The sequence below is a fragment of the Prunus persica genome, chromosome G4, assembly GCF_000346465.2.
Source record: "Prunus persica cultivar Lovell chromosome G4, Prunus_persica_NCBIv2, whole genome shotgun sequence".
Taxonomy (NCBI): domain Eukaryota; kingdom Viridiplantae; phylum Streptophyta; class Magnoliopsida; order Rosales; family Rosaceae; genus Prunus; species Prunus persica.
The window spans coordinates 13,577,142-13,599,180 of record NC_034012.1 but is presented as its reverse complement, the minus strand read 5'-3'; the positions used below and the strand labels follow the sequence as shown (position 1 = coordinate 13,599,180).

Sequence of the window (22,039 nt, the reverse complement as noted above, 5' to 3'; positions counted from 1 at the left end):
ATTAAATAATGACATTGCCTAACTATTTGCTTTTCTTCAATTTTTAAAAAAATAAAATAAAATAAAATAAAAGGTGTTGGCTTTTCATATTTTACCCTCAATTCGATTGGTGCATTAAAATTTCCGTTTCAGAAAGAAACTGCACACACGATATTAAAAAGAAGCTGAATACTCTTCGGCCAGCCTGCCCTTTTTCCGCAGTCTTGTGTTTTACCTTACGGCCATTCGGACGGAAAGAGCTCAAACCCAATTCAATAAATTACAAAATGCTACAGCATTGCAGTAGTATGAGTAAATGGACATGACCAACAAAACAACCGATTTGAATCGCCGGTCAAAATAAGATTGAAGAATTTATTATGATCTCATGTCATCAGATACTTTTGAATAAGATGTTTTCCACGCAAAGATATGAAAGTTGGAAGGTATTTCACTTGGAAACAATTCCCCATGATAAGATTCACAGTAGCACAAAACAAGAACTAGGCCGATCAACTACAAAAATCGGAAGACTCAACCTGACAAGCTCTCTCATTTCAGATTTAATCTCAACCAGCTGCAATCGCCTATAGGGTCTCAACTAACAAATCAGATCCTACAAAATTGACCTATTACGTATTTATTTTTCCGTAAGTATATGATTCTCGAAAAACCCCCGAATGAAATCATGTGCCACTGCCGATGAGGTGCTTCATATGTCGAGGAGAAGCCTCCGAGGATCCTCAACAACATCTTTAATACGACGCAAGAAGAAAACTGCCTCTCTTCCATCAATCAACCTATGGTCATAGGTAAGAGCAATGTACATCATTGGCCGTGGAACGATGTCGCCTCCCACAACCATTGGACGGGTAACTATTGAGTGCATACCCAAGATTGCCGACTGCCAAAAAATAAATCAATTGTGTGAGATTTCTTTTCATTTTTACATTTTGTAGTTTCAGAAAATAACTCAGAAACCCAGAGCAGGTATTGAACCTGAACCGCAACATCGATGCCCTACTAATGAGATGCAATTTGGCCTAAATGGCTAGTCATGTATGAATCTCTTTCAAATATCTTAGGTATCTATTTCCGGCTTCCCAGACTAATAAAATGGATGAACCAGCATTCTAAAACATTTGATTTTTCGATATTGTTGTCTACCTAAAAAATGAAGTTCCATTTGTTGAAATAAGATGATAAAAGTTCAAGTTAATTGTGTCAGAAAAGCACCAGACCTGAGGGGGGTTGATGATGGGGGTACTTATAAGGCTTCCATAAACTCCACCATTGGATATAGTGAATGAACCTCCAGCCATCTCATCAATTGATATAGATCCATTGTTTGCCTTCTTTGCAAGGGTGTTCATCTCCTTCTCTATCTCAGCAAAATTCATCTTATCGGCATTGCGAATAACTGGCACAACAAGGCCCTGCAAGGAAATTAAATTGAGGGAAACTTACAGTAGCAATTAAAATGCATTTTGATTTTACAATCACTATTCAGTCTACTATGTTAATACTCATATCAGAACTTAATAACCATGAAAAATATGTACTTTGCAAAAAAGTTATCAACTCCTGAGGTATAAAAAACTAAAAACTAAAAACTAAAATGGGTCCTCAACAATAATGATGTGGCCCTGCCAACTAAGGTATAAGGTCAAACGGATGAAACAAACAACTAGATCCTGGTCAAGCATATTGAGCTCATATGATATAACACATAATATTAAAAGCAACAGTATGGCATTTTTCACTCTTTCTTAAAAATCTAAAACTATATTTCTCGATGGGATCGTTACAGATTAGAATAATGTTCAACCAACGTTCCAAATGCAAATATTGATTATCAAAGAGAGAAAAACAAAACATTAAAAAACCTTTTACATACAAACGGCTCTTTTGACATCTAAGTCTGCAATTCGTCTAGATGAACATACTAGGTAAATAAATCAAAAGAATCATGGCCAAACCTTGGGAGTACCAACGGCTATGCTTATATCTATGTAATCTCTATATATGATATCATCCCCATCAATGACTGCATTAATAATAGGCTGATTTTGGAGTCCACTGACAGCAGCCTGTTAACAGAAACAAATAAAGATTTATAAGTACACACATGCATGCAACATTTTAGTCTGTTTCATATTAGCAATTCTACATGTATTATGTATTGCATACTTTTATAAATCCAGACATAAGCCCCAACTTGACTCCATGCTTCTCAACAAATGCATCCTTGTAGTCAGAACGAAGCTTCATCAAATTTGTCCTATCACAAACAGCAAATCAGTGAGGGAATATATATATATATATATATATATATATATATATAAAATTCGGATAACACTAAAAAGAACAATTTGAGTTACCTAAATGAATTAATCCCAAAAACATGAAAATAGAAACATGACATAGGCTGAAGGATAATTGGTTAGAACTTACATATCAACTTCATTGAATGTCGTCAGCATTGCAAATGTGTTTTGTGAATCTTTCAATCTCGTAGCAACCCGTTTCCGGAGCCTTGTCATAGGAATCTGCAAGCATGAGGTTCCAAATTATTAAAAAAATATAATAAAAGACTACCATATAAATTGCTTATAAAGATTTTTTATTATTAAGAAGGCCAAAAAGGTATTAAAAAAATCATAGAAGACTTACTCTTCTTTCCCTTTCCTTGGGGGAAAGCTGGGGTTCTCTAGCAGAGGGTTTAGAAGGTGGTGGAGAGTGAGGTTTAGGCTTCTCAGTAACAGGTGTAGTTTCAACTTTAGGTTCTTTCTTCTTGTCAATATTTTCAACAGGGGGAGATGATTGAGCAGCAGCTCTGTCGGATGTCTTCTCAGATGGACCAACATGGTCTACACCATCAACAGACTTTGAGATAACAGCAATCTTGGTACCTGGTTCGACAGTATCCCCTTCATTGGCCACAAACTGCCACAATTGAAGTAAACATGCAGGCAGACTAAAACATTCAGAAACCAGTCCATAACTAGAAAAGAGCCCCTAAGTTACTGGGGCACATTAATCTATAAGGGGATGGGGGAGGGGGGGACTGCAAAACCTATTACCTTTTGAATCACACCGGACTGAGGACTAGCAACATCAATTGTCACCTGATGAAAAATTAACACATAATTAAAATCCAACTCCTGATTCCTGACAAATGGGGGTTAACAATCCTGTTTGCAACTGCATAAAGCTTCCGTAAAAAAAATCAAATAGAGCTTTATGCTAGAACCTTATCTGTTTCAATTTGAGCAATTGGTTCATCAACTTCAACACGATCGCCAGGGTCTGCAGCAAAATATGATACAATCAGTCAGAATCAGACCAAATAAACAATTGTACATTACGAATATTTGACAGAATATCTGGCTGAGCTTACTCTTCAAAAATTTCGCCAAAGTGCCATCAGTAATAGATTCACCCATATGAGGGACAACCGCATCAATGAAATCCCCTTCATCACACAAGCAACCAAAAGTTAAATGTCAGCAGAGAGAGTGAAAGAAAGAAATCAGACACCAAAAACATTAATTTCCCCGTAGGAACTCAAATATTCTGAGAACACAACACATATACCGAGAAGACACCAATACAAATTATCAATCATAATACTTTCCAAGGTACCATAAATTGTACAAATTTAGAAGATAACCAGTAGCAGATAAATCACTCCAGGATTCTGTACTATTCCCCCATTATGAATCTTACAAATGAAACCACCCCTACTTCTCCTACTAGTGAAATGGTGAAAAACTATACTACCCTGAGACAAATCTCAACCTCAGGCTCATCAATGCTCTAAACTTGTTTGTTTGTGAAAGTGTGTATGTGCGGGAGCTTGTGTTCGACAAAGATAAACTATTAAATACACAGGCTGCTTTAAACATGAAGAAAGCTCCAAAAATGTGCTTAAGGAACAAGGCATGTATACTTCAACAGTAAACGGCATACAGACTTTTATAATATAATTAGTTAAATTGATGGGTGAGAAGAAGATATCACACCAGTCTCTGAAGAAAAGGGCCTGCTCCACATTTGCCTGATGGGCTCTAGTTGAATAACAACGCCAACATTCCTGTACACCAGTAAAGCCATGAGAATTATCATTCTTTTTTTTTTTCCTTACAAAGAAAAGTTAATTGGAGTAAAGGAAACATCAATTTACAATAAAAAGATGAAAATGACTTTAGCTCACTCCTTCACTAAAATTGTGTCAGGTTAATGAATTGAAATTGACACGTTGGTCTACAATTCAGGCCAAGGTGACAAACAGAGATTTTTAGACATATATAGAGATGGGAGAAGCCAATAGGCACCCAAATGGTCCTGCCCTAACTGTAAATTTCAAATAGGTGCAGCCCATACAAGAGGTTCTTGCCTGAAGAGCGCTTACTAGCTTCATACCATTATCAATCATTTATGCACATCAACACACAACACATTTGACTTGACTATATCCGCAAACAAATACAAACTCCTAATCAGGCTGTTTTACGCACTACATCGAACCAGATTGGCACTGAGAAGAAATCCGTCTCATTTGAAGCAGAGCATAATGTAATTCAGTAGTAAACAGTATAACATTACCCTCAATTCTCAAAACACTAGTGAGTAATTATCCAGTAAAACAGAATAAAGAGAAGCAACAAAATGGCGTCACTAACCTGGTTTTCTTGATACAAGGCGAGGAACCTGAAATACGAAAAACCGATACACTGATTGAACTAAACAAACAAAACCATGAGTACATAAGATCAATTATTGAGCTAATTAAACTTACCTGCAAAAATGAGGTGAGAAAGGTTCCGGACCCGACCCAATCCTCCTCTGGGTTGAAGCAGAATCTGTCCCACGTACATGGAAATCAACAATTGCAACAAACATATGACATAATGCACACTAAAAAAACAAAACCCATATTTCCAAATTCCACATTGATGATATAAGCTAGCAAGCAAAACCCAATTCATTTTGTAATAAACAGAGCCATGCACACCGTGTAACATCACAAAAGGACACAATATATTTTATATATATATATATATATATTATTATAATGAAAGAGGGGAAATCCAAAATAGTTTAGAAGGGACCTCAGAGCTTGCAATAGGTCGGATTGAGTGCAATGACTGCCCCAGAATCTGAAACAAATCTCATAAATAAAGCTTGCAGAATATATTTTGACGAAATATTTTTCAAATTTTAAAAAGAACAAAAAAGGAAGAAGAAGAAGAAGAAGAAGAAGAAGAAAGAAAAATAGGAATATATGTAATGGGATTTTATTACCGAAGCAGAGGAGGCTCCAGAAACGACTCTTCGCCTTATAACACCCAACATCGTCGTTTCGGATCACTCTGTAAATCTCTGTGTGGGTTTAGGGTTTAAGCTAACTAATAAATAATGCAAGTGAAGATTTTCCGAACGTCGTAGGGTTTCACGACAACTATCACTATCACAAGCAGACAGAGACGGCGCCAAGATGTTTAAGCAACACGTCTTGGTTGGTTGGTCCTCTCACTTTTTTTTTTTTTTTTTTTAACTTCCTCTTTATTTATTAGTCTTGCTTTTTACTCCTGCTATATTTATTTCTTTTTCTTTTTTTTTTGGTCAATTATTTATTTCTGTTCTATGTAACATTAATATGTGGATTCTTTCTGAAAGGTGCTTTTTTAGGGGTGGAGACAGCGGTGGCAAACAACCACCCTGACCGTTCAAACCACCAAAATTAAATCAATTTGACAAGTGTGGCTCCATTTTTACACTAAAAACATGCACTTTTGGATTAAACTTAACCAAATCACAATTAATTTAATTTGGGACATATAAAAACTGCCTAAACCAAATCAAATAACGTATATTGTTTTATTGGGAGAAAGGTGAAGGTTGTAAGTCACAATAATCAACACGAATACAAATAATCACACAGAATTAATATAAATACATAAGCACAATAACTATAAAGGATTAATTCAAATATAGAAAAGTTCACTAGCAACAATAATTATAGAAAGTGTACCTTCATTCATAGCCACACAAGGCCCAAGAATTTCGGACAAAAAAAAAGTTACAAGCCTGGAAAAAAACCAGACATATACCCACTAGCAGAACCAAGCTAAAGGCTACCATGGGCTCTAGCCCAGATACCCTTTTTTGAAAATTAAAATACATTAGTGTATTTTAATGTGATTTTAGATTAATTTGCTAGCTCAATTATGAAATAATCGCTTAGTAAACATTCATGACTTTAACTCTCCACTTTTCCTATTTTCTCCCACTGCTTTCTTAATTTGTTTTCGTGGAATTCATTTTAACAACACCCTTTTAAATTAGGTAGTCTAAAGGGTGGGCGCAGTGCGATTCATTAATTGTCTACATTGAAAAAGAACTTGCTGACAATATCGATTCATACACACTAACAAAAGATTTCAATTCTCTCAAGGATCATAAGGCACCACTTGAATATGTAACTATTGAACATATTTTCATTTTGATACTCTGTGTGTTTTTGGTGCATTTCACATGTATTTATTTTATGTAAAAGCTTATTGGAAATTAGTCAATGGAACTATGAACTAGTATGGTTTATATGCTTTAATATATATTTTATTTCTAGAAAACTATAAAGTACAAGAAAAATTACCATTAGATATAAGCCAAAAACTTTAGCTAACCCACTCGTTGCAAAATTCCTAGTTACACCCTTGCATATACCTTAGCACACCAAACTACAACTTTTTAACTCTCACATGTAAAAAATAAAGTAGAGACTACAAACACACAACAAACTCAAAATAAGTTGATCCACATAGTACCACTCAAAAAATTACAACACAAAATAAGAAAATAAAGCCGATTTGCCACCACGTCGTCATTTAGACAGCCAAGCAACCACCAAACTCAACCAAGACTGAAGTGTTGCACGAGATGGGTGAGGAGCATAAATGGAGGGTAGGAGGTCTAGGAGGGTGAGGAGGAGAGAGAAAGGAGAGGAGGAGAAGGATGTAAGCGACAGACTCCTAAAGAAGGAGAAACACTTACACAAAACAGGGATAACAGTCAATCACAATATGCCATGTGTGATAACTTTTCCACGTAACATGATGTGATTGGTCGAGAAAAACAGTGTTATCCCCGTTTCATACAAACTTTTGTACTAAAAGAGGCAAAGCGATTGAAACTTATATATATATTATTTGTTTACACTTAATATCTTATTTGGTTAAAGGGTTTATTAATGGATAATGTTTTCCTTCTTGCCTACTAACGTGGCTTAGTCACAATCTGACACGTATCTCTCTTGTTAAGAATAATTAAAGTGAAAAATAAATACACCTTTGAGAACTTTTTTATTTTTATATTAAAAAAAAAAAAAAAAAGACAAATGTTAGTTTGTGGTTGAGCCACATTAGTAGGTGAGGAGTTCCTCCTTATGGACAAGGAGGGAAGCATTATCCTTTATTAATATGTTGGATCCAGAAGTTGATATCAGTCATTTAACATAAGAAATTAAAATCTAATTATCACGTCATTTCTTCCTCAAAATTTCTTCATTTTCAATTATAAGAAGTTTGTGTTTTTCATTGAATAGATTATTAGGAAGTGACTATTAAGAAAGATTGCGTCTTTTATTAAGAGTGCTGCTATTTCCACCTCATATTTCCCCACTCACCTTATCTTTCTACCTACCATATAAATTTAAAACAACACAATCCTATCTTTCCACCCACCATTATTCATAAAATACCCTTTAATTATTAATTCAAGCAAATTCTCTTTGCAAATCATTAGTAGTTGATATATGGAAAGAATCAGGTTGTGTTTGACGAACTGGATAAATGCTTTAATCTAATATTTTGATTTGTGGATCTTTTAGTTATTTTTATTCTCTGCCTTGTAGCTTTTGAAAATATTATGAATGGATAAATGTTTTAAAGAGAAGTGTACATTTGAAGGGCAATTTTCTATTGTGTTCCATTTGTTCGTAAAAAGAGAAAGATTAAAAAAAAAAAAACAAAAATAGAAACAACACCTTGCAAACCGAAAAAAAAAAAAAGAAAAAAAAAAGAATTGAACTGCTGAACATGGAATAAAATCAAACATTGGACTGACAAATAAAGCACATATATAGAACCACTGGGTAAACATATCCAAATCTTTCAAAATATATTTCTCAACTTTTCCATTGTCAAACTAAACAGTTAGAATGAATCTCAAAAGGCTGAAATGAAAAAATAAAAATAAAAATAAAATAGTCCAGTTTAGAAAATCTAGAGCAGTAATAATTAAAACTCAGTTTCCATCATGAACATGTTGATCAACAAGTACATAACAATAAAATTTGGTTCATTGAGGAGGCTATAGCCTACTTTCTGCTTCAGGTTAAACAAATTAAGACTTCAAAAAACCAAGTTATCAAAAGAAGCCTACTACTTGAGTTGCAGTTTTTTTACTTTGCCCTCCTCCACCCCAAAAACCCAAAAAGATAAGAAAAAGTAAGAAAGCCTTCTTCTTCAACCTAAACAAACTAAAACTTTAAAAGACCAAGTTCAATCATCATCAAATGCTAATATTTCTCTAGTTATGACAATAGAATAGGTGAGTTACGTGAGTTGAGGTTTTTTCCTCAAATTCTTAAAGAGACGAAGAGGTAAATTTGTCTTTAAAATTTTAAAGATCATGTAAGTGGGAAAATAGAACATGAATAGAAATAGCAGCATTCTTTATTAAAGAGACAATAGTTGCATATCTTCAAATTAAAATGCAAATTAAGTCACAACATTTTATTTTTTTTATTTGAACCATCACAACCTGATTCATGCATGCATAGCGGCTGCCCATCAGATCAAACACCATTTCACATTCAAATAATAAAAAATTTGCTCATAAAAAATTGCTCAAAATTTTCCAACAGGGGAAGTGATCAACCAGCCGCTTACTCTTTGAATTACACTGTATGTATGTCAAACTAAATAGTTAAATGGGTACTGAATTCATTGTGGTTGAGAGATCTACTGCAATAAATAGGATACTGTTTCTCTCATTTTTGTAAATTACGGTTTGACATATGTGAAAAATAATAAAAATACAAAAAGAAAAACTACTAACAATATGAGCAATTTTTTATATATAATATAGTAGAGCGGGCATGCATGGACATATCAACGCACATTCGGCTAACATTCATTTGAAGATCAGCTTTGTGCCTTCAATCACTGTTCGACGCAAGAATAAAACAAATTAATTCTGGACGAAATCAAACGACAATAAACACTCCCAAACATAAACTCATAAAGAGCTTAAGCTTACACAGAGAGACAATACTACTTAATTAATTACTTAAGATGAATGGTTGTTTTGGAAGTGCATGAAGCTTCATGCATGCACGTCTTCAAGGGAATCCACCTCCAAGCCCGCCACCAGCACCTGCTCCGCCACCGAAACCTCCACCTGCTCCACCCCCAAGTCCTCCACCACCACCACCTCCGAACCCTCCTCCACCACCGCCTCCAACTCCACCACCAGCACCACCGCCAGCCCCAAACCCTCCGCCAGCCCCAAAACCTGCTCCACCACCTACTCCTCCACCACCACCACCACCAAAGCCTCCACCAAAGCCTCCTCCAAGTCCTCCACCAGCTCCAGCACCACCACCAAAACCAGCTCCTCCTCCAGCACCAGCACCGCCGCCTAACCCTCCACCGCCTCCAAGACCACCACCACCTCCACCCCCTAGCCCGCCACCGCTGTGGTGATTGAAGTTTTTCTGATCCTCAAAGGAAGCCTTCTCACTGCCAAGCTTCCTTGCACCAGTGGTGAAAACGAAAGCACCAAAGAGCACAAGAAGAAGAAGCCTAGAAGTAGAAGTCATCTCTTATAGTTGGATAGAGATGGAAGTACTTAACTATAGATGAAAGCTTGGTTTGTGAAGCGGGGGATAGAGAGAGGGGAGTATATATAGACATGGACGTGAAGGGCTACGATGGGGAGATGGTAGAATTGGCCTTAAATTTTGCTCATCTTCTCATCTGCAAAACCGTGTTCGGAGAGTTAATGCGAACACCAACTGCCTTTGAAAAAAGAAGCTCTAGCCTCAACTATTTTCAACATGCGTGCCCCACCCCTGACCAATCCTAGTGGATATCCTCACTTTAGCTCTTTTTATTATCACTTCCATTCTATTCCATTAATTTCCAGCTTCCTTTTCAGTGGAACTCCTTTGCAATTTTCATGAGCTTTCAGCTGCCACATCTGGATCTGGATCTCTCTCTCTCTCTCTCTCTCTCTCTCTCTCTCTCTCTCTCTCTCTCTCTCTCTCTCGCTCGCGCACACTCTCTCTCTCTCTCTCATGGGTTTCTGATGATGACCACATGTGTCTCATTTCAGTACCAAATTTGGTGCACCATAATATCATTCCCGAAATTATTTGACCTAGATATACCAAGAACATTTATTGGATGATTTCACCTCCACCCATGCAGGTAGAGGTTCGAAATCCCTAGATATCCAATGAATATATGTGTAAATCCCCTTCCACCAATCGCCGGTAAAAAAATACATTTTTTCAATATTTATTTTGGCCAATTCTTCTTGGCACATTCAATTTTTCATTCTCCACTCTAAATAATATTTTATCATTTCAAAGCAGATAAAAAATAAATGCCTGACAAGTTAGAAGTGTGATAGCATTGCCCTTCATTTTCACACCTTCAATTTCAACGCCCCCCAGATCAGAAAGATCGATGATGATTTGAAATTATAAAACATTACAGTAACTGTCAGAAAATAAATTAATATTCTTATTTACTTAAGCAAATTTGGGTGGAACATAAGAAATAGGTGTCCCATTAGCCATACATCCTCCCATTCGCTCAAGAAGCGCACCTCATGAATCACCTCAAGAATCACGTAAAATATATATAAGATTAAAATTTGTATTTTTCTGTAAAATAAACATCAACAACAAAATATTTTATTGGGTTTCAGAATTTATTTGTTTTAAATATATTCATCACAACCTTATCCTTAAAGATGGCTGAAAAGTTAGGTCATGATGAGGAGAAATTTTTGTATTTTAATTTTTGGGTATACCGGAACATACAAAAATTACTCTACGATGAATTCATTGAATTGGGAAACTGGATTATGGCTGTAATTGGAGGATTGAATATGGGAATGAAGGGTATCTTGCAGATCTATGGATGAACTAAAGATCACAGCATACCTTAAACGAACAAAGAAAATTATAATAAATTTAGGCGGTCGTACGTAAAAAGAGAATATGCAGCTAATATTTACCTTACCTTTGGGTCCACGTTCAGAATCAGAACACAGGGGATAGTGTGCTAGCTAGCTACTCGGCCGACAATATTAAATAAATTTTTTTGATTTGCATTATTGTCTGTAAAATTGAAGGTAGGGATAAATAATTAGAAAAAGGCTGCTAATAATTGAATAAATTGGTGGTAATCAACTCAATCCTATTATGCATGCTAGGTCCTAAAAACTTGGCTTTCAAGTTCAAATAATGCTTGACAAACCTAAGCTAATTTAGAGTTCTTTTTTTTAGTACAACCGATAATTTAAATTATAGGGTAGAAGGTTTCTCACACACAAACATCTAGTATGCAAGTCAATGCTATTTTCTACTGAATTAGACCCCGTTGACGCTAATTAGAGTTGTTTTGAAGACAATCAAACTATAAAAGTTAGAAAACCAACCAAGCCAATAGGCCTTTGCACAGATATGCAGGTTGTTAAGCAAAGTTTCCATATAAATGAAAAAGGGGGAAAAGTAAAAGAGAATGCTATGTTAGCTTGATTTATTGTGGAGTTTCAACAATTAATATTTTTAAAGTGGATAATTGAGAAACTTAATTGGTTCTGGAGGCTGGATTGGCTCATTTGGCTGGTAACAAGATTTCACCAACAGGGATAAGCCTACTGACAAAAACCCACAAAAAAATTATTACCAGTTGTAAAATTAAACAAAACCACTATTTTGTAGTGGTTACTCATTGTTTTTAGCCTTTTTTATTTTTTGTCAGAGATAGAGGCGAAATATATGGAAGAAATTTTCATGAATATGACATTTCAAATGAAAACTGAATATTAAAAGCGAAATGATTACGGAGCGGACCGTAAATATCTTCAAGCCACCTTCATATATCAAACAAAGAGGCATTTACAAAGAACTTTCTTACCATCTTGTTAATTTTACAAAGAGGTATTTAATTATCTTTTGACAATAATGAAAGAATAGGTGGCCATAGAATTACTCTTAATGAATAGAAAGAGGTACAATTTTGCTGGGCACAATCTGTTGGGCAGAAGATTGGGCTATGTACATTTAACCAGGCATTCCATTGGGCTAAATAGAAGATTTACAAATCTATAGCCCAAGAGCCTAAGCTGCTGTATCCCCAGTCCACACATCTGGGATCTGGCTCATGAAAAACCACTCTCCTTGAAAGCAGGTGAAGATAATTAATCAAAAACATTATCCAAATTCCCTCCTCCCATTGGGCAAAAGAAGTAAGAACAACGAAAAAGTTGCAAACACAAAAAAGTTGCAAAGATAAACCAGCGTTTCTGCAAAGCACTTGGGATTTCAGAATGAGGTGCATCCAATTCCACCCTGCTGCATTGCTTCCCATGCAAACACAGCTCAACCACAGACAGCAGCTGCTGGGGAGTAGTTGTAAAGTGCTTTTGATTTCCACCATTGAAGCTACTAATTATAAACTTGCTGCACTGAGGCAGCAGCAGCACTTTCCTTCTCTGAGGACCAAGGCCATGCACAATGATATTGCTCTTGCTGTCACTTCCCCTGCGAAGTCTGGAGACATTTCAGTCCTCCTTCAAACTGGGTATTTCTTTTTTCTAATTACCTAAATTTTCTTCTTCTTCTTTATTTTTTTAATTATTTGTTTGTTTTATGTTGCAGTGGGGTACTTTTTCTTGCTTACTTGTTCTCAAATTTCGTTGTGCCAATTCTCATTACGAAATATTTCGGATTCGATAAGGTGGGTGAAGAAGAAGAAGATGAAGACAACCTATTTAAGATGTGAAAAGGGGTTTCAAGAGCACCGAGTCTGGAAACAAGATGAACATGTTAGCAGAATATGTCAAGAGGTTCTTACTTTTAAAGTTAGTTCTGAGGTGGAATGGAAAGTGTGACAGTTTACAAATGTGATTCTTGATGAGCTTATTTAAAAGGGTAAATGGGATCCCTTTTTATGTTGTTCTTGGGTCCAATTTTCACACCCAAAATTTGTAAGTTTAATCTTAATACTAATCTTGGTCAAAGACCTGTTGATTTTAGAGCATAGAACGTGATGTTTGGACATGTTGACCAAAAGTCTTTTTTTTTTTCCTTTCATTCCAGGTGTAATTAGACAATAAACCCATCCTTTATAATTCAAGGCAATAAGTTCATTTAAATTTGTGGCTAATGGTAACCCCCCATTAGCTCGTTTTGCTCAAAACAATTTACAATTACCAGCAAAATCAAGCCTGTTTTTAACCAAAAAATAAGGGCAAGAACGGAAAAAAAGAAAAAAGAAGTTACGCCTAAACAACCGTCCAATCATTTTCGTCTGTAATCGAAGGTTTTTCAGCAGGGGATGTATTTTCAGGCTTCGGAGGCTTTTTTGAAAATAGTGATGACTTGTTGTCAAAGAAACTTGAAAATGGTTGGCTACTAGGGCTCGTTGAGTTCTTCTGATCCTTTGAAGCTGATTTTTTTAACTGTCTATCTTTGCCACCGAAGTTGAGGATGAGCCTCTTAAAACGCCGTTTTGGTTCACCGGAAGGGGTCGTTGATTCTTCCGGTTGCTTCATCATTTTTAGGACTTCCTCTGGATTCTGTAACATAGTCTCCACTGTTTCATATACCTGTACCAAAGAATTGACAAAGATTTTCAGCAGATTATCAGTTTGGTAGTTTATATCCCTAATTTATGTACAGTCTCCACGTCCCAGCCGTGAACCCAAATCCGACCCTTCTAGCTGCTTGTAAAACAAAAAGTTTGTCAAAGGATACTTTAAATGGCCTGCAAAGGCTTTATCATCCTAGTCCAATTGACTTGCATTATAACTATCAACCTTGGTCATATTATAACCTTAACTTTAATCATGGATCCATCCTACCTGGCAAAGCTCATCAACCTTCTCAGTCCGGGTGCTGCTTTGACAAGTGGAAACCACATATTCCTTGCATTCATAGAACAGCTTCGAAAAATCACTACTACTGGACAGTTTAGCCTCAGCAATTACAAAGCCTAAACCAAGCTGAATATTGCAGAACCGGCATCATTAGCACAAGATCAGAGCACGGGCAAAGTACATGCTAAACAAATATTAAAAAAGTAAATTTAGGTTTTCGCTTACCAACATAGAAAATTAACTTACCAAAGAAACAAACAGCTGCTCAAAAAGCTCGGAAGGTGATATGTCATCAAAACCATCCAGGATACCTTCTCTACAGGATCAATGCACAATGCTACTCTTTTCAGACAGAAATTTTTACTAAAACCAAAAACGGATATAAGAAATTAGCATAAATTTTTGCAACTTACACTGCTAAATCCTCATCAAAGAGGGGTACTTGTTTAACTGCTGGAACTGGCTTGGATGTGTCCCAAAACTCACGCCACAAATTGCCTAACATCAAAGCATAACCATAGGAAACTACATATGAGACTTAAATACACGTCAGCATTTGCAACTTCTGGATGCCTGTACGCATCATGAAGTTTTTTTAAATAAATAAATGAAATAGCTGGCTTCCCTTAGCTAAGCACCATATGACAAGACAAATGCTATACAATATTGCCAACTTAAGACATCAACTATTTTATCCCAACGGTTGGCCTTAGAAAGATCAGAGAAAGAAAGAACACCCATTAGAACTTAAGACCAGAATGATCTTAAATATCAGAAGAGATGGGCTTATGACAGTCAGATTACCTGCCTGTTCAGAGTTCCTTACATGTTCACTAGATTAGGTTTTCAAATAGATGCATGCATAAAAACGTCTAATACAATTGCCAGAGCACCTCAGGAACAAAGCACACTAATAGCACAGCATACATGCCCAAGCTCATTGTCGAATAATACATCTAATTTCTACTATCGCATATTATATATTGCATCTATTATCTTATAAAGCAAACCAATTTTCAGTCTGTATTTGACATTCTCCTATAACTGTTAACCTTGGATATACAAACTGCCATTCGTCACAATTTAGACAGAAATTGAAGGACAGGATGTCATGGCACCTTCTTTTTGCATTCGACTGCTTAGATATCCTCTTGTGGACAATGCATCACTACCATCAAAAGAGTCTCTATCCTCTGGTTCAGTCTCCGACCAGTCAGGAGGGGAGTGCCATCTCACAAAATCTTCCAAAATACAACCAGGATTTGCAGCCTGCATATCATAATCAGCAGAACTTAGTCAACTTGAACAGTCGACAAATAGAATTCAGCTGTAAGATAAACTTTCATTAGTGGAAACCTTGAAAGCCTGCATGTCAGATAGGAGTTGAGAACATCCAGCACCAACGCTGCCCACAAAAGATAAGGCAATTTGTCAGAGAATGTATGGACAAATAAGAATAAAAAGTATGCAGGTTTGAGTGCATATGTATATGTATATATTCAGAGAACTTAGAAAATATATCAAAAATGCGAAAAGGAATAAGAATTAAGTCAAATACAAACCTTCCTGTTCGAAGCACAAACTCTTCTGTTTCTTTGATAAGATCTTCAGTTAGCAAAGGTCCTTCCTACATGTAACAATGCACATATATGATATATCTCATTTACGGGACCAAGGTAAAATAGTGATCCTTTAAGGACAAGCTATTAAACATACCTGGGTCACAGGGCAGTACACAGGTTCCCCAGTTTCCAACATTGTCACATTACCAAATGGTCGATCAGCACCTAGTCGGAGGACAAGTTCCCCAGTGCTTAGTCTAGCATACAACATAGGGCCTGCAGGATTGTCATTGGAGATGGCAGATTCTTCTGCCTTTGGACTGGCTTCCGTTATTACAAAGTCTAATGTTTCAGTGGCAATAGCACGCCGCCTTTTCCTGGAAATACAACAGTTGATAACTTGCAACCGCTGATACAAAAGACAGGAATTCAGATCTGGAATCTCATCTATGGGGATGCTAGGTACATGTTCTTCTTCAGACCAAAGTCTTCTCAGCTGCATGTGAAGTACATTCAAAACATACTTTGTCAACATAATTAATGATAACCAGCGTAGTATGCATTCAATTCATGTGGAGCAAAGTAATAAACATAAAAGAACTTTAAAATTTTAAGAGGATGAGATATTTTCTGAGTACAACTGTATTTGGAAGGATAATATTGCACTAAAATATGACATTAAAGTGGTCTATACCTGAAACTAAACCTAAAATTTACTTTTCCAGTTTAAGATAATAAGTTTCAACTCGAGATCACAAAAAATTCAAACCTAGACACAAACACTTATTCAAAGAAGGGTAACTTCCAGAAAATATATAACGTGCTATGGTTGTAAAACAAGCAGCTAGAAGTGTCAGAACATTTTCTTTTTTTTCTTTTCATTGCAAGCCATTGCCAAAAGCTCAAGTAACTCAAAATTTATACAGAACTTACCTCTTCAACAACTCTGCACCAAAACAGTGTCATTTTCTTGAGGGTTCTGAAGCTCCCAACAACTTCAGCTAGCTTAACAACCAGGCTTTCAGGAGGAGCACCGTGAATATCTCTTGGCAAAGATGCCGCTGTAATTGCCTCGGAACCAGAATCGATCTTCCGTCTTAGAAAATTTCCCTCTGCGAATATCTTGCAAATATTACAACGGAAGTGAAAGATCATAACAGGATAGTGAATAAAAATTTAGGAATAAGAAAACCAACACAGGGAGTAACTGTCATGAGGTCACCTAACATATACCTGCATCAAACAGCGAGCGGATCAATGATAGAACCTTCTCATTATTACCAAAATCCGATGGCCTTTCATCCTTTTCACGAAGCACTAAGGACCTCACTGCATAGAGACTCAGGCTTGCTCTCTCCCTGACAGGTGAGGAACTTCCTGATGTTGCCAAAAAATCTTTCAATGATTTTAACTTCTTTCCAGCCCTGGATAAAGGTTCCAAAATATTTAATGAAGAAAGTTTAGGAAATCATGTACAAACTGAAAACTCATATTGATATGTAGAACCATTTTGAAAAAATTAGAACACATCTAGTGCCACATTGATTGCATTGCACTGCAATAGGCTTTCCAATAGAGAACACATTCGCTTCCAAAGATAACAATCCAAAACTATTGATATTCGTTTAACATATATACATATTCGAAATGTTCAAAGACTGCAATTGACCAATTGGACTCCAAAAGTCGTAAAGATTTCATAAGTTCATTGCAAGAGAAACAGACAGAGAAAGAAGACCTATTAGGCAATGAATTTCCTGAATGCAAAGACTTACTCAACAGCTGTAGCCAATTGCCTCATAACAGACAATGGAGGAATCACAATGTTGTCTGCAACAAAGCTTTCAACTGAGGGAATCATCTCTGCCCCCTTGCATATATCAAATCCCAATTTATCATCAAAGAAAAACAATTAATTGAAGCAAAATAACAGATAAATCAGTAAAATTGTTATCAATCACAAACTTCCAGGACGTTAGGCAGGGCATAAATTGGATAATCCTCATGTTTGTTTTTCTGATTAATCTAAAAGCACAGCACAAGTCAAAGTGTTTGGCCACCATTACCGGTTACATTTTTCTCGTTCACAATCACAACTATATCTTCTAACTGAAAAGGAAAAGGCACGAAGAATGTGAATCACCATTTTTCTTTACTGAGTATGTGACTAAATTTATAAATAAGGACAGGAATAAACCCCTGATTTAACCTTCAGTTGTCTTCCTAAGACAAGAACAAGGCCAGCCTGCGCACCCCAGGGAAAGGTTGAAACATTTACCTTTTCATTCATGCATATGATGTAATTCTTTGACCAAAAAAGAATACGATGTAATTATGTATTGAAGATCTAAACATAAAATGGAAAGCTTAGAAAACAAACCATTAAATGTGCATACACAGAAGTTAAAGATATAAAAAAGAAACTTACCTTTGCTTCAATATCATTTTTCATGTTCAGCAGGTACAAATTCTCATCATAGAACGGAACCGCCATGGTTGAATATTCGGCCTTCTCGTCTTCAACTTCTTTTTTTCCTTTTCCAATGTTCCTAAGTCTATCCTGCCATTCTTGCTTTGTCCCTATGTTTGGAGGTCTCCACCTCAAATGCTTTAATTCATTGGAACCCTGTATTATTTGATTTCCGAGAAATTGAAATGAAACAATTCAGCAAATTGGGAATAACCAGAATCTGAAATTGCATGCATTCTGTTACCCAACGTCTACGATCTGTTGGGTAAAAGACCAACCCAAAACGTTTAGTCAACTAAGCCTGACTTAACAATCTAGATTAATTGAAGTCATGCTAATTTCATCTTAAAACTACTAGGATTCATTTTTTTCCCTGCTTGGGAACCAAATAAAATGATCACTTCCTAAACCAAGCAACAAAAATCAAAATCGTGCAAAACTTAAAACGATTGATCCTGCATTTCCACCCAGAAGAAAACAAACAAACCATTCAATCAAACCCCATTGAATTTTTTTTTTAAAAAAGACAATAAACAAATAAATAAACAAAGCTTACTACCTTTGACTCGCCCTCGTTACTTGGCGGTTCATCATCTGCTTGATTAATCAAATTCTTGGGCGATTGCTTATCAGAATCTTCACCGATTTAACATCAAGTTGTCAAAAAATCAACAACATTTATAATCATGAACAAGAAATTAAAATCCCGGAAAATAAAAATAGCATTAGGAAAAGTCAAATTGAAGTCTGGGGCAGTAAAAAAAAGTAAACCGAAAATCAGGATTTAGTGAATGAGATTAAAATTGAAGATATTAAAAAGAGAATAAATTTCTGCACCTCGAGCGGGCTTCAAGTCAGAGAAAACTCGCTCCGCTTTAGCCGCCGCAGAATGGAAGGCGGTCCTCGCTTTGGATACAAAGGAGGGCGACTCCATATCCTGCGCCGGGAGTGCGCACGTTAAGCTCTCAGTGAGATGACTGCGCCATAGCCCAAAATGGAGTCCATGTTTGCAGTTGTAGAGAGAGAGAGAGAGAGAGAGAGAGAGATTTGATGGGGAGCACTTAGGCTGGGGACATGGCATTCAGGTTAGTCTCTATTCAGAGACTCTACTCGTCTCGGACAGCTTTTTAAAAAAAAAAAATTTGGTAATTTATTTATAATTTTTCTATTTAAGGATATATGACCCAAAAAATAAAAATAATGGATATTGGTATTACCGTCCGTTTTCTATGGGGTCAGTTTTTTTTGCAGAGTACGTTAGCCAAAAAAAACATATTAATAACTACTCATTGCTCTATTAATTTTTTCTTGCATACTAAATATTTTTCTCCCACTCAAAGATTATTAATTTTTTCTCTATACAAGCTCTATAAGTGGAATATAAAACCTCGAGATCATCAATTAGCTCTTTATTTAGTGATATTTCTCCCGTTAATGTTTAGGATAGGTCTCAAATTTAAATTCCATATTCGTATTGATAACATGAAACCACAATTGTGAAGAGTGAATGATGTGCACCACTTTAATTACAAACGCCCTTATTTAAAAATGAGATTGCCAATGGAGTCTAACCCAGTGGAAAAAAACATTTACTTACAAACTTGTAGTCTCAAGTTCGAACCCCTGTAGCACATTAGCAGGAGCGGGCATGTGGGTGTGCAAGTGGTGCCACCGCACAGGGCCCCTAATTTTTGAAGGCCTCCAATTTTTTTTTATGTGTATAATATATATTTTAAATGTTGTATACATAATGAACGAGCAAATTGCTGACACAAAGACGTTTCTAGTTGTGTTGATTTTGCGGGGCCTCAACTTTTTCTCAAGGTGTGGCTTCAAAATTTGCTTGTGTTACATCATAGTTTTAGCTTTAGTTTTACTTTGGTTTCTTACCAACAACAATTAATCTATATCTATAAAGCAAAAGGCAGAGAATGGTGAAACATTCAAAATACCAGAAAATGCCCTTGGTTAATGCAAACATTAAGAATTGAAATTATTAATTAAATGAGGATAATATGGTAAATTCACAATTTTTCGTATTAAAAAAATTAAAATTAAAAGAAAATTCAGATAATGGGTCCTATTTTTATGGAACACAAATATCCATTATCTTTTTTAATTTTAAAATAAATTTAAATTTTTTTTAAAAAAAACCTCTCGCATGCGCGGAAGCGCGTGCAGAGAGGCTAGTAATAATAAAACAAAAGATAGAGAATGGTGAAACATTCAAAATATCAGAAAATGCCCTTAGTTAATGCAAACATTAAGAATTGAAATTATTAATTAAATGAGGATAATATCGTAAATTCACACTTTTTCATACTAAAAAAATTAAAATTAAAAGAGAAATCATATAATGGATCCTATTTTTATGGAACACAACTACCCACTACCTTTTTTTAATTATAAAATAAATTAAAATGTTTTTTTTTTAAAAAAGCCTCTCATAAGTGCAGAAGCACGTGTGGAAAGGCTAGTAATAATAACAATAAAGCCCAAACACGTTATTTCTTGTAAGTAATCATCATCAACAATATCTCTCTTTGGCTCTCTTTTTCCATCCTTTGACAATATTTTTTTTTTAATTTAAAGCATTTCAACAGTAATTATCGACAAAAAAATAATAATAAATGTCACTCAAAATCAAATAGTCAAATTTAAATCTCCATTCAAATTCAAGTATGTATCTAAATTTCAATCTATGTATACTAAATGATTTACTTCATTATCATGTTGATTAGTTATATAATGAAAGGTGATTTTATTTGTGATTTGCATGCTAATTGATGATGATTTTTACTTATATATATATATATATATAAAGTTGATGTATGACATTATGTAATGGTGTAAGTTTGTGTTAGTTTATGTGAGACCCAAGTTTATGTTTTGCGCAGGGCCCTCAAATCTCAAGATCGACCCTGCACATTATTAGTGTGTTTGAGAAACACACTAACATGTGCATCTATCTATATATATAAAGCAAAAAACAGAGAATAGTGAAACATTCAAAATACCATAAAATGCTATTTGTTAATTCAAACATTAAAAATTAAAATTATTAATTAAATAAGAATAATATGGTAAATTCATAATGTGGATTTACAAGAAAACAAAGTTTTAATATTGACTACAATTTTCTAGCCATGCACTTTAATCTCACCCCCACATTCCTAGAATCCACGATGGATGATCCAAATAGTAGGAAAAAAGTTTCAAGCCCGACTTGCCCAAATGCTTATGATCATATATACTAGAACTTCAGAATTAGGAACGGAATGAGTCATTAATCAGGAACTTCAGAATTTAGAAATATGGAATTGGAATCAAATCAATTATTCTCTCTATTAATCGGATTTCTAGTTTTGAGAGTGTTTAATTACGGATTATTTTAGCATAAAACTCTTATTATTTTTTATTAATTAGAATGATTCCAATACCCCTTCTTGTGTCTTCCGCTTTTTTCTCCAAAATTGCTGCCATTAATCAAGGTACGAAATTCTATTTCCTCCCTTTGCGTCTAACTTCGGGTATAATTGACGAACTATTACTATTATTATTTTTAATCAATTAACTCACGAATTGTTTGCCAAACCAAAATGCCCCAACTTTATCACATTATAGATATTTAAATTCAAACAGCGCCAAAAATAAATGACGCCATTGATTTTCAAATTTCTAGGTTTCGCTCTGTTATTGTCTAATCTTTTTTTTTTATCAGAGATTCACCAAGCTCCATTCAGGTATCTCTTTGTCGAAAAGATGCACGCCTTTCATTGTCAGCATTCCACCTGATTTTGAAATCACAGTTGACACCACATCCAAGGACTAGAAGGTTTTTAAA

General features: G+C 35.4%; 4 protein-coding genes across 5 annotated transcripts; 1 reads left to right on the top strand and 3 right to left on the bottom strand.

The window, feature by feature from the left end:
• On the bottom strand, nucleotides 311-5,888 carry LOC18780785 (dihydrolipoyllysine-residue succinyltransferase component of 2-oxoglutarate dehydrogenase complex 2, mitochondrial). Of its 2 annotated transcripts, XM_020561288.1 has the most exons (14): nucleotides 5,287-5,888; nucleotides 5,094-5,141; nucleotides 4,781-4,844; nucleotides 4,665-4,692; nucleotides 4,005-4,075; nucleotides 3,380-3,454; nucleotides 3,233-3,288; nucleotides 3,063-3,107; nucleotides 2,653-2,925; nucleotides 2,434-2,528; nucleotides 2,170-2,260; nucleotides 1,959-2,069; nucleotides 1,221-1,415; nucleotides 311-883 (listed from the first exon to the last, which is right to left on the bottom strand). In XM_020561288.1, the coding sequence occupies exons 1-14, from the start codon at nucleotides 5,335-5,337 to the stop codon at nucleotides 692-694; spliced, it is 1,395 nt and encodes a 464-aa protein (XP_020416877.1). In that variant the 5' UTR covers nucleotides 5,338-5,888; the 3' UTR covers nucleotides 311-691. The 2 variants fall into 2 exon arrangements, with proteins under 2 accessions (XP_020416877.1, XP_020416878.1); XM_020561289.1 differs by lacking the exon at nucleotides 5,094-5,141.
• Nucleotides 9,095-10,043, bottom strand: LOC109948440 (glycine-rich protein 5). The gene has a single exon (XM_020561403.1). The coding sequence runs from the start codon at nucleotides 9,866-9,868 to the stop codon at nucleotides 9,389-9,391; it is 480 nt and encodes a 159-aa protein (XP_020416992.1). The 5' UTR covers nucleotides 9,869-10,043; the 3' UTR covers nucleotides 9,095-9,388.
• Nucleotides 12,482-13,343, top strand: LOC18781377. Its single transcript, XM_007213992.2, has 2 exons — nucleotides 12,482-12,866; nucleotides 12,944-13,343. Exons 1-2 carry the CDS (start codon nucleotides 12,613-12,615, stop codon nucleotides 13,065-13,067), a joined length of 378 nt encoding a protein of 125 aa, XP_007214054.2. The 5' UTR covers nucleotides 12,482-12,612; the 3' UTR covers nucleotides 13,068-13,343.
• LOC18781248 (rab3 GTPase-activating protein catalytic subunit) lies at nucleotides 13,391-19,304 on the bottom strand. The gene is made up of 14 exons (XM_007214588.2): nucleotides 19,033-19,304; nucleotides 18,755-18,831; nucleotides 18,154-18,351; nucleotides 17,501-17,595; nucleotides 16,959-17,149; nucleotides 16,659-16,837; nucleotides 15,880-16,221; nucleotides 15,726-15,790; nucleotides 15,520-15,568; nucleotides 15,282-15,432; nucleotides 14,577-14,661; nucleotides 14,410-14,479; nucleotides 14,149-14,289; nucleotides 13,391-13,893 (listed from the first exon to the last, which is right to left on the bottom strand). Exons 1-14 carry the CDS (start codon nucleotides 19,274-19,276, stop codon nucleotides 13,570-13,572), a joined length of 2,211 nt encoding a protein of 736 aa, XP_007214650.1. The 5' UTR covers nucleotides 19,277-19,304; the 3' UTR covers nucleotides 13,391-13,569.

What these genes read in the sequence shown, in the direction of transcription:
- LOC18781248 (XM_007214588.2), bottom strand. Translation starts at nt 19,276, where the DNA reads ATGCCATGTCCCCAGCCTAAGTGCTCCCCATCAAATCTCTCTCTCTCT. An exon ending in CCGCTCGCTGTTTGATGCAG is followed by an intron (nt 16,838 to 16,958) that starts GTATATGTTAGG and finishes AGATATTCGCAG; the next exon opens with AGGGAAATTTTCTAAGACGG. An exon ending in GGTGCAGAGTTGTTGAAGAG is followed by an intron (nt 16,222 to 16,658) that starts GTAAGTTCTGTA and finishes CTTCACATGCAG; the next exon opens with CTGAGAAGACTTTGGTCTGA.
- LOC18781377 (XM_007213992.2), top strand. Translation starts at nt 12,613, where the DNA reads ATGAGGTGCATCCAATTCCACCCTGCTGCATTGCTTCCCATGCAAACA. An exon ending in TCAGTCCTCCTTCAAACTGG is followed by an intron (nt 12,867 to 12,943) that starts GTATTTCTTTTT and finishes TTTATGTTGCAG; the next exon opens with TGGGGTACTTTTTCTTGCTT.
- LOC18780785 (XM_020561288.1), bottom strand. Translation starts at nt 5,337, where the DNA reads ATGTTGGGTGTTATAAGGCGAAGAGTCGTTTCTGGAGCCTCCTCTGCT. An exon ending in GACCTATTGCAAGCTCTGAG is followed by an intron (nt 4,845 to 5,093) that starts GTCCCTTCTAAA and finishes TACGTGGGACAG; the next exon opens with ATTCTGCTTCAACCCAGAGG. An exon ending in TTATGTCTGGATTTATAAAA is followed by an intron (nt 2,070 to 2,169) that starts GTATGCAATACA and finishes TTCTGTTAACAG; the next exon opens with GCTGCTGTCAGTGGACTCCA.
- LOC109948440 (XM_020561403.1), bottom strand. Translation starts at nt 9,868, where the DNA reads ATGACTTCTACTTCTAGGCTTCTTCTTCTTGTGCTCTTTGGTGCTTTC.